Source organism: Callospermophilus lateralis, chromosome 16 (assembly GCF_048772815.1).
Source record: "Callospermophilus lateralis isolate mCalLat2 chromosome 16, mCalLat2.hap1, whole genome shotgun sequence".
NCBI classification, from domain to species: Eukaryota; Metazoa; Chordata; class Mammalia; order Rodentia; family Sciuridae; genus Callospermophilus; species Callospermophilus lateralis.
The window spans coordinates 44,823,167-44,835,634 of NC_135320.1; the positions used below are offsets into that span (position 1 = coordinate 44,823,167).

The 12,468-nt window shown below is 33.5% G+C and overlaps 1 protein-coding gene across 3 annotated transcripts in view; it reads left to right on the forward strand.

The window, feature by feature from the left end:
- Wwp1 (WW domain containing E3 ubiquitin protein ligase 1) overlaps positions 1–12,468 on the forward strand; it is a 103,358-nt gene that overhangs the window by 46,541 nt on the left and 44,349 nt on the right. For 2 of the 3 annotated variants that reach the window (XM_076836224.1, XM_076836225.1), the window contains 3 exons: positions 82–219; positions 310–376; positions 3,155–3,339. In XM_076836224.1, coding sequence (XP_076692339.1) covers positions 82–219; positions 310–376; positions 3,155–3,339 — 390 coding nt within the window. The remainder of the gene's footprint in view (positions 1–81; positions 220–309; positions 377–3,154; positions 3,340–12,468) is intronic. The other variant, XM_076836226.1, reaches the window with a different exon arrangement.

Sequence of the window (12,468 nt, forward strand, 5' to 3'; positions counted from 1 at the left end):
GTAATTCTTGAAATGTAATTTTGATTTCTAAAACATTTTTGTATGTGGCAAAAGCTTTTAAATTACGATATTTTTTTCTAGTGGAAAAAGTGAAAGAACAATTAAAACTTTCTTTGGAAAACAAGAATGGCATAGTGCAAACTGGTGAATTGATAGTTGTGCTTGATGGATTGGTGATTGAGCAAGAAAATCTAACAAACTGCAACTCATCTCCAACTAGTAAGCTGACTTTATGTGTTTTTAAAATTTAAAGGAAAATATTGCCAAGGAGTATATAAAAACCTAGAGTGTTTGTTTCTTCTTATTCAGTAGAAATACAGCAAAATGGTGATGCCTTACATGAAAATGGAGAACCTTCTGCAAGGACAACTACCAGGTAGAATATTTTATTTTAGTGTTTGTGATGATATGATAAAACATTTCCCATGTATGACGTTTTAAATTTTAAACTTAGTTTAGAATTTGCCACATAATTTAACAGCTTATATGTGAACTTGTTATTTGTTGAATGCTTATGAGCATAGCTTTATAAAATAATGTTTTATTGAGATACAATACATGTACTACAGAAGTCACTCTTACAAAGTACATGTTTCAGTGGAATTTAGTGTATTCACAGATGGCCAACTATGATCACTGATTTCAGAACATTCTTATCACCACCCCCCAGAGTAGTTACTCACTCCCAATTCCTCCATCCTCCCAGCCTCTGTTATCCAGGAATCTACATTCTCTCTCTTTTCTATTCTAGCCATTTCACATTATACGTTCATATAACATGTGAACTTTTTTGACTAGCTCCTTTGACAAAGCATAATGTTTCAGGGTTCATCGTTTATGTTGTATCTTGTTAATGCTTCATTCTTCTATTGAAATGTCTTTAAATCTATATTTAGGCCTTTTTATTGGTAAATAGAGTCAGATATTGTGGAAAAATCATATGTCTTATTGGAATTGGCATTCTCCTGTAGATTATGGTCTTCCTACAAAAATCATCCTGCCATTTCAAAAGCTTCCTGGCATTCACATTTCATGACAGTTGAGATTCTTTGGTTGAAGTATCTAAAGTGTAATGCAAGTGAATAATAGATCTATATTGTGAAATTAAAACCTGAAAATATAGAAATATATTACTATAAAATTGATTAGGTACATTTGAAAAGGTTTGTTGGTATATGCAAAAGTATGATCTTTATTACTCTACAAAGTTATTAATAGCACTGTTCCTAAATTGCCATTAAATGATTCTCATAAAAACACTTTGAACAAGTAAGTACACCTTCTAGAATGTATATTTGCCTTAAATATATTTGGTATCCACATTATAATTTACAGTGAGAAAATTAATGACTAAAAGTGGACAACAATTAGGTTGATTAAAATTATTACCATGTGAAATATGTCTTTTTATATTTTTTAAAGTATAATTTTAGATGGTGGAACTTGAATGACTACCAATCTAAAACTTAATATTGTTTATTCATAGTAACACATTTGAATTAAGGATAATTTCTACAGTACTAGGAGGATTTCAGATGGGTTCTCTCATCTCACTCCTGAATCACTCACTGATTCTCACTAGGTAGCTGTGGAGGGGTACACAAATTAGAATCATTTGGAAGCTTTTCTCAGTACCTATTAAAACTTCCTAAATAGATCTCATAGGTGACAAGGGAGAGGAGGATTTAAGAGATGCTTATTGAGTGCCTGATTAGTACCAGACACTAGTCCAAACACTAAGAGTACCAGATCAGTTCCCAAGAAATTTACATTATGGTGGGATAGATGTTGTTATTAGACTACAGAATAAACAAATAAGCTAACCAAATATAGCGATAAGAACTGTGAAATAATTGAGGTAGGATGGAGGTTACAGGAATGGAGAAGAACCTATTTTTTTTTTAAAGATTTATTTTATAGTTTTCAGTGGACACAGCATCTTTTATTTTATTTTTATGTGGTGCTGAGGATCGAACCCAGGGCTCCACGCATGCCAGGCAAGCACCCTACTGCTTGAGCCACATCCCCAGCCCAGAGAAGAACCTATTTTAAAGAGAGAGATCAGGGAATCGTCTCCAAGAAAGTCCCATTTGTGCTAAAATTAAATTAAAAAGCTAAGAAAACTTTCCATACAGAACTCTGAGGGGAAGAACAAGTTCAAAGGCTTCGAGTTTATTTGCAGTTAACTTATTTTCTACAGATTATTTTAATTCTAGAGTATAATTAACCTTTTCCAAAAATCTTATTATAATTCTAGTCTGGTATATAATAATTTAAAATACACATTTGAATACTTTTCATACTTAATAAAGCTGTTATATTTTTTGCAAGGTGAGCAAGGATCTTGGAGAAAAATAATTCAGGGACATAGATGGGGTGGGAAATGTGGCTGATTTTCAAAAGCTTTTTTGACTAAGGTAAGAAGCCTAGATTTTATTCCAGATTTTTAATCCCTAGATTTAAGCAGGGAAGGGACAAGATCTGATTTGTATTTTTAAAACAATACTTAGGCTCTTTGGTGGATGTAGGGTGTCTTATATATTTGGAAAAGCTTTCCTGGCCACTTCCAAAATATTTCGAACTCCTCCCTATTGGCAACAGGATTTAAAATATTTGATTTTGTAGTTCTAGTTTTTATTTATTTGTTTATTTGCAATTAATTTATATATCATAAATTTTTATAATTCTGGCATATAATAGTTAACTTTCTGTGATCATCATACACTCAAAATTTTATTGCTTACTACAAAATACTTTGTAATGAATATTAACAGACATTTCAGCTTTTTTATTATTCAATAAAATTATAAGCTTAAAATTGGTTTTTATAAATTTTATGAGTTTTTTGAAACTACAGAGAATTAAAAATAGGTTAATATTCTTATACTGAAATATTAAAATGTAGAACTGGATCATTATTTTAAGGGCCTGATTCATTTGAACTTAGTATATTTTTATATCAGTATATTTTTGCTTGCTAGTATTGTAATACTGAAACTTCAGTAAAAATAATAGTAGGCCATATCTTTGTTCATCACACTTAATACCTATCACTTTACTTGAATGTTAAGAACTCAGCAAATGTTTTTCATGAATATTCTAATGAAAAGTTGTTTAATTACACTTATTGAAGTAAGACTTTTTCTTTTTAAAGGTTGGCTGTTGAGAGTAGTAATGGAGTAGATAATCACATACCTACCAATACTGTTGTCCAGAACTCATGCTGTTCGTATGTAGTTAATGGAGACAACACACCTTCATCTCCATCTCAGGTTGCTGCCAGACCCAAAAATACACCAGCCCCCAAAGCACTCACATCTGAGCCTACTAATGGCACTGGTAAGTGTTGCTATTTATGACATATTGTTTCAATGTAAACTAAATTAAGTTTATTTGTCTTTGCCTATGTTTCCCTTATTGTGCAGTCTTTCTTAATCTTCTATTCTGATAGTAATTTTCAAATTGTAATTCCTGAATTTTTTCTGAATTTAAATTTTTCTAGATTATTTAGGATGATATTCCAAAAATATATTAGAGATAACAACACATTTTTCTATGTGAGTGGTTTTATGATAGCTAGATTCTTGGGCTGTATGTCACAAAATACTGTTTAATTCATGATATAAAATATATTTCTGAAAGAACTTTAGTGAAGCATTGATTTAATAGTGAATGATTTTTTAAATTGTCTTTTAATGTGCAAGTGCTTCTTTTTAGCCTTAGTATTTAACATGGCAAAAAAAAAAAAAAAAAGTACTGTGAGTTGATAGAGCTTTCAGAAAGTTTTATATTTCTTAGTAAGAATTACTCTATTATAGAAGGAATACTTAAAGAATGTTTTCTTTCTAATCTTTTTTTTGATCTGTCTGAATCTGCAACATAATATGAAACACATAACATGGTCCCTTATTCTAAGAAAGCAAATATAGTGGTGAATTTCATAGAACTCTGCTTAATATTCTCTATCTTCAGTGTAGAATAATGATATATCTTCATAGTACAAGTCAATTAAAAGTCATCCTTTGAGTAGCCATAACAGCACATTCTAAATACTTGGCTTGCTTATGGGTATTTGCTTAATCTTGAAATTAAATTTTGCAATTTAAAAAATATAGTCTGAGTAAATAGCTATACAAAGACCACTCACTTTTTTTTTTTTTTTTTAATTTCACATAGTAAAAAGATTTATCAGAGTTCTTCAAAATAAGGCATGAAGCCAATGATTTTAGTCAGGAAAGCTTTTTAAGTTATCAAATAGTTACCCATACTTAAAAAAAATGAATTGATTTATTATATGGGGCTATCTTTGGATTTAGAATGGTTGAGCCAGTTCCATTCTGTTGAATGTTGAATGCTCATTTCAGAAAGGATTATATCACCTTTCTATATCCTTCTTGTCTTCTTCATTTAAAAGAATGGATTTGAGGGTATAGCCCTTCTTACTAAAATGGTTAGCTATTTGATTAAATTGGTGAAAGTATCCACCACAATTAGTTAGTTTCATGTTTTAGCACTTGGGCATAGTCAGGTGTTGATGTAAAAAGGGGAAAGGAATTAACCAAGGCTCTTCTCATTGTAGGAATCTCTTATTTAAACTCCCTAGCATGTTAAATACTTCTATGGCCTCTTTCGATGGGGAATAAATTCACTTTTCACATTCCTCTCTTATCCTTGCATGGGATTTCAAGGTAAAAATAAAATATACATGTGAGGAACAAGAAATGAAAGCTCTGTCATAACTAATTCCTGTGGCATTCCTAATAATTATAAGGTAATCTAGGGCATCTGAATAAAAGTAAGAATGATAGCTAACATTTGTGCTGTGCATGTTTTATACATTGCATATCCATGAAATGAATTAACGCTCACAATAACTCTTTGAAATAGATACCAATATTTTTCTTTTTTTCTCTGATGAAGAAACTAAAGCACAGAGAGATTACAGCTAGGAAGTAGAAGAGCTGTGAGTGACATATAGCTTTGTGGCCCTCAACTGTACACTGCTTTCTTGTTCACTTTGATGTATATGGTTTTTATAGTGTCTCAAAGGGGTAGTATTCATCTTTTATACTATGATAGGCTTCAAATAGTATTCCTCCAACCTCTTCATCTCCTGATTATTGTTGGTGTTATGTGACAAAACAATCCAACTACCACCATTCCGTAGGCTGGTCTACAAAGGCTTCCAGAACCTACTTTGATAGCAACCACATAACTGATGCCTTTTGTATGATTCTCATCCCTTACAAGGAGGATGAATTCAGGTATCTTTTCAAGGAATGGGTTATCCCTGCCTTTTTTAAGATGTTGGTACAAAATGGTATTTATTTTTTAAATTAAGGATTTTAAGGTCAGTTTTTGTTGTTGGAGTTGTTAGGGTAGGGGTGGGCGTGTGTGTGTATTCTATTATAACATATCTTTAATTTCCTATCTGGTGCTATGGTTTATATGTTATTTGCCCCTCAAAGGTTCATATGTTGGAAGCTTGACCCTCAGTGTGGTAATGTGAAAGTTAGTTGGACCTTTAAGAGGTGGGACCTAGTGGGCGGGGCTTAGCTCATTGGAAGTGTGCCCTCAGAGAGAATCAAGGTAGTCTTGTGGGACTCTTAATTAAGTTAGTTCCGAGAGTGAAGTGATCATAAGTGGGAGCCTGACCAGCTGGTTACTTTCTGTCTTCCTGCCTGGAAATATGATTCCTTCTCATACATGCTCTCCCATTTGCCATGAGGTCTTTAACCAAGTTGAACCGAGGCTGATGCCATGCACTTGAGCCTCCCAAACTGTGAGCTAACCATACCTCTTTCCTTTATAAAGTTACTCAGCCTTGGGTATTTCTTATTAGTGAAGATCGACTAATACAACTGTTAATTCCAAAATACTTAAATCACTAGAGTTGTTCTTTTTTGAGGGAGGCGGGAAACTCATTTGATGGCAAAATGACTAGAACTTACAAGAGGTTATTTGTAGTTTTTACCTGTCATGCTTATAATGTGTATCTCTGCATTTTATTGAGGAGTGTTTAATAACAATGAGTGGCCTCCAGCCTGCTCTGATATTAGTGTAATATGTAATATATGTGCTATATAACATCTAAAGTAATGAATTCTGGAACACACCTGACTACAAGGTTTTCAGGTAAGGTATGGTGGGCCAGGAGTTTAAGACATACATAAACTAAGGAGTTTAAGATATACAGTATTTTTTCACAGCATTGTAAGTGAGGGTTTTCCCCTTCCTTTCCTTTCAAGTCTTGAGTAAGAGGATCCATTTGACAGGTTGTGTGTACTAGTAGTTATGTTAGGCTGCAATGGGAAGCAGTTGTGATGTAGTAAAAAGAGATTAAATTTGGCCTCAGCCAGGACTGAGCTCAGTCACCTAACATGTTAACTGTGATGTTGGAGAAATCTTCAAAATTTAGCTCCTTCATTTATAAAGAGGTTATTACTCTTATTCAACTACCTTCTAGGACGTATTGAAGATTGAATGAGATAGTAAGGAAAAACCATCTACTGTAGTCCTTGAACAATGGTAGGTATATATTTTGCAGTTTGTTCTCATACCCCTAACTTTTAGTGTGAATTGAATTTTTCTACATATTATTATTTTATTAATAGATCAGAACTCAGTATGCTAAGTTTCAGACAGAACCTATTTTATAAATTTACTAGACTTTTTTTTTGGCTTCTTGTTTTTTATTCTGAAGAATTTTTTAAATACATTGAGAGTTATAATCTTTTCAAACTCCTTGGATAACTACATTACAAAATCAAATTCAAGAATTTGACATACATAACCATCCACAGAGCTTGTTCACATTTTCTAGTTCTACCTGTACTACCTGTGTGTATGTGTGTGTTTGTCTGTAGTTCTGCACAATTTAACTTCCATTTTAACCTTTTCCCCCCACTTTTTTGGTGTTAACTGAGAGTTGAAACCTGGGCCTCTAGCATACTAGGCAAGCATTTTACCACAGAGCTACATCCCCAGTCCCACACTATTACCATGAGACTCCCTTGTGTTCCGTTCACTTTATAACCATAGCCTCTCTCTCGAGGGTGAATAAACTTTTTGGAGGCTGAAAGTTCAAGATTGAGTAGCCCCATTTGTTCTTTTGTGTGTGTTGGGGGAAGGAGGGGGCAAAACTGGGGATTGAACCCAGGGCTAGGCAAGTGCTCTGCTGCTGAGTTATATCTCCAGCTCAAGTAGCCCTGTTTATTTGGCCTCTAGTCAGGGACTAACGGCCAGAATGGATGACATTGTGGTAGAAGTGCATACAAAGGGGAGAGATCACTAGGCTAAATAGGAAGCCAGAGATCACCAGGCTAAACTAAGAGGTCAGGCTTGCTCTTTTATACTGAGTCACTTTCTCAGGAACTCAACTGGGGTCTCACAAGACCCACCTTTAACCTCTCCAAAGTAGCATCCCCAGTGACCCAATCTCCTCCCTCTAGATGCCACCTCTAGAGGGTTCTGCATCCTCTGAGCTACACTGAGTACCAAACTTCTAAACATATTAGCCTTTGGGAGCCAACACATTCAGACACTCCAGTGTTTATGGTATTCAGACACTCCAGTGTTTCTACCTTTGTCTTTTTTACCTGAAAGAACTGTTAGAATGAGGATAGCTGCTTATCCATGAAATGGATATATCATACATCTAAAACTTCTCAAAGATTAAACATGAAATTAAGGAGGTGTGTCTTGTGACTTCAGAAATCATAATGACTGAAAGTGAGATTTGGGATATGTTCATTAAGAAATCATGTCAGTTTGGGTGTGGTGGTACACCTGTAGTCCCAGTTAACTTGAATGCTGAGGCTTGAGCCCAGGAGTTTGGAGCCAGTTTGGGCAACATAGAAAGACACCTTTTCTTAAAAGAAAAATTGGTAGATTTGATGTGTTCTTATATCTCATGAAGAAGGTGTGAGATGTTTTGTAAATGCACTATCACACCTATCACATAATATTTTAATTATTTGCTTGCATATAATTCACCATATTTCCTTACAAGCAGGGAGCCTATGATCCTGGCCTTTTTCTGTTCATTTCTCTTTGCCTTTCCTTTGTGAGTTTATCTATTCATTCATTGTGATATCCACTTGTCAACAGATGTTTATTTTGTATAAACATCACAAGGTTGGACACTGCCCAGTATCTGGGTGTATATTTGTCAGAGTTTGTCAACCTCAGCACTATTAACATTTCAAGTTAGCCAATGCTTTGTCACTGGGGGTTGTCCTGTACATTGTAGGGTGTTTAGAAGTATTTAAACTGGTCAGTACGTGCCAGTAATATCACCCTCCCCTCTAGTTATGACAAATATATCTCCAGGCATTACCAAGTGTCTCCTGGGGGCAGTGCAAGGAAACCCCCCTCCCCCCATACACATACAACAGTTGAGAACCACTGATATATATGAATAGTAATCCCTCCATTCAAAGGTATTATTGTGTTATCTTTAACCAGTTGGTAGTATCGGCTAACAAGTGTTTGTTGAGTTATTGAAATAAATGGTCTCTAGCTAGCTTTTTAAAATTTATATACTTTATATTTCTGTATAGTTTTAGATTTAGAGAAAAAATGAGCAGAGAATACAGAAGTCCCATATTCCCCCTGAATCTTAATTCAGAATAATCTCTGTTATTAGCATTATATATTACTGTGGTATACTTGTAACAACTAATGGATCATTATTAATGAATTATTAATAAATTGTCACTAACTGAAGTTCTTAGTTTATATTGTTTCACTCTGTGTGTAACAGTTTTATGGGCATTTTTACAAATGCATATTATCATATATGCACCATTACAGTATCATGCATAGTAGTTTTCATTACTCCAAAATTCTTGTTCATAATCAGTGTATCTTTCCCCCAAACCTTAGAAACCATTGATCTTTCTACTATCTCCAAAGCACTGCCATTTCCAGAATGTCATATAGTTGGAATCATACCATTTGTGGCCTTTACAGATTGACTTCTTTCGCTTAGCCATGTGCATTTAAAGTTTCTTGATGTGTTTTGAGGGTTGCTATTTCTTTTATCACTGAATAATAGTCGACTATATGGGTGTACCATAATTTGTTTATCCATTCACCTGTTGAAGGAATTTGGTTGCGATAAGTTTGGGACAGTTATGAATTAAAATTACTATACACATTTGGGCACAGGCTTTCAACTCAATTGGGGTGAGGTGTGAGAGTGGGATATTATATGATAAGATTATGGTTAGTTTTTATAAAAACTGCCAAAGTGTCTTCCAAGGTGGCTGTATTGTTTTGCATTCCCACCAGCAAGGAATGAGAATTCCTGTTGTTCTGTATTCGTACCAGCATTTATATTTTAAGGAGAATTATTATTTTACAATATTGAATCTTCTTATCCATCTAGAGCTTTTGAAAATCATTATTCATTCTATTTTAGAAAATACCTCCCTGCCATTTCTCTGGGTTTTGAACTTAGGGAGACTTTTCTACTGAGCAATATCCCTAGTCCTTTTATTTTTTATTTTGAGGCAGGGCCTTGCTAAGGCACTGACAATGTCCTTGAACTTGTAATCCTCATACCTTAGCCTCACAAGTTTCTGGGATTACAAGTGTGCAACATCATGCCCAGTTAAAACAAACAAACAAACAAAAAAACCTCTTAGTACTGCTTTTTACTTTTCTTTATATAGATCTTGACTATAATCTTGATGTTTTATCTGATCATTTTTGCTGAAATGATTTAGTTTCAATTAATTGGTTCTATATTTTTTAAAGTTGGTTTTCTTGTGTGTTCTACAAATAATCTTTACAAATGTGATTTTACTATTTTCTTTCCAGTATCAGAACTTTTTCTAATCCTAATGTGTTGTCAAATATAATCAACAATAATGAGTTGAGTCGTGATTGTGATCTTATTATTTTGTCTTGATTTTAGTGTTTTAAAAATTTTAATAGAAGTTCTTCTAATGTTTTACCTTTGATACATATATGCTTACTATTGGTTTATGATAGTTAATCTAGATTGTTATACATGATTTTTCCTTGATTTCTCAAGTATATCCTCAATATTTTATTTAATGCTTTTGGGTTTGTATGAAAAATAATCGCATGGCCTTTATCTTACAGTCTGTTAACACAGTAGATTTCTTAACATAATTCCCTAATATTGAACATCGTCGAATTTATTTATGTATGATGTTGCTCTGTAGTCTTCTTGGCTGCTGCTGTTCAGTTTCAGTTTTGAAAGAATTATATTACCTTTATAGAATGTTGGAAAACTCCCCTTCTTTTTTTCTCTCCTCTTTTAACATTTTAAATAACATGGAAATCATCTATTCATTAAAGGCTTATAGAATTTTCTCAAAAACTTCTCTGAGCCTAGTGCCATTAAGGTAAATGGTGTTAGTTCTTTTGTCACCTTTTCCATTTCTACCTGGATTGGTCTTCTTAAATTTTCCTTTTTAAAAAAAAAAACTTGGCAAGCTATATTTCATGGTTTCTCCAACTTTGCTGATTCGGAAAGTCATCTGATGCATTTGTTTAAAATATAGACTCCCAGGACCTTCCCTACAGCTTTCCCCTAGAGTTTTTTTTAAGTCTAGGGTGGGAACTGAGATACATTTTTTTTCAGTAAGATCCCAGTTGATTCCTATCAGGTGGTTTAGGAAGTTCTGGTCTGTTTTGTCAGTTTTTTATTCATTTCTTTTGACCAGTTTGTTTCTCCCCTGGCTCTGTAATTGAATTGTAAGGTTATTTATTACCATTCTTTCTTATATTCTTGGGTACTTCTTTGACCATGTTCAATAGCATTTGACATAGATGTTTGTCATTAATTCCTCTAAAGTTTGTGATTTCATTTTCATATTCTTTTAACTTAAAGTAAACTATATATAGTTATACATATTATACAAATATTTGTGATTGCTTTTTTAACTCAATTTTAGATCAAGTATATTGATTTAGGTTATTAGATCTTTCATATTATTAATGTTTCTTCTAATGCACTGTTATCTGCATAGTTTTGAGACAGGTATGTTCAGTTTTGCCTTTGTGATTTGTCTTTAATTTATTAATTCAGCAAATATTTATTGCTTACATATGTCAGGCATTTCTTTAGCTATTGGGAATACAAAATGAACAAGTATGACAAAACCTTTTCACTCCAAACTTAATGAGAAATAATAAAAACAAATAATTTCAAAACATGAGAAAAAAGAATCATATGCAGTCTGGAGTGAGTGGGCATGTGCATCATTAATTAAGGTGTTCAAGGACTGCCTTGCTAAAGGTTAAGTGAGCATGGACTTTGAACCATGAGAAGAAACCTGTTATAAAGTATTCATAAGAAGTCAGACATAGCTGTGGACTAGCTTTTGATAAAAACTTTGCAGTATTTTCATATTTATTATGCTTGCAATGGGAACCTTTTTTGGTACTGGAGATTGAACCAGGGGTACTTAACCACTGAGCCACATCCTTAGCCCTTATTTATTTTTTGTTTTGAGAAAGGGACTTACTAAGTTGCTTAGGGCCTTGCGTATTTGCTGAGTCTAGCCTTGAACTTTGAGATCACCCTACATCAGCCTCCCTAGTTTTGGGATTACAGACTTGGGCCACCATGCCTGGCTACAGTTGGAATCTGATGGCATGTTTGTTCAGGCAAACAAGGAGATCTGTTACATGTTTTAAAAAGATTACTTCTGTTGGAAGAATGGACTGTAGTTGGAAAAGACAAGAGGTAGGCAAATAATTAGGAGGCTTTTATAATAGTGTAAGCAAGAAATGGTGATCTTGAGTGTATTGGTAAAGAGGAAGAAGAACTGAGAGCACTTGTTGAATTACATATGGGAGAGAAGTTTTGCCTTGAGTGACTGGTAAAGTTTCCATTTAATTTTCTTCCTCTGTTTCTAACAATTTATGTTTCATGTGCTATGTTGAAGTATGCACCAAGGTTTCTTTTTGGACAGAATTACATTTTTCCTTAAATATTCCTGTTTCCATTTAATGTTATTTTGCTTCAGAAAGATTACTGAAAGATTACTGAAGCAAAGATTAAGATTTAATTTAAAAAAATTAAAGATTTTTTTAATTTTGTGGAAAATCAAAAGAAATATTGTTTTTAAGTGAACATCATAAAGCAGACCTGGGAATTAAGTCTTTCTCTGCATAGTGTCTTTTGTGTTTTTCCATGATACCTTAACAGTGTTGGGTATGGAGTAGCTCTGTAGATATTTTCTCTCTCATATTTCACTGTTGTTTTTACTCCATTGCCCCCAAGCCATTCTCTCCTCCATATTTGGTACAGCACTTGATTTATTCTGTTGTTTCACATTTGATTCCTTGAGTAATGTACTCTTCTTTTTTTTCACTATTAAGTCTTATTTTTTTCTTTTAAAAACTACCTGAAGATTTATTTCACTTGCCTAATTACATCTCCCTATATCAATTCCATTAGAACTTTGAGGTGGACCACTCTGACAG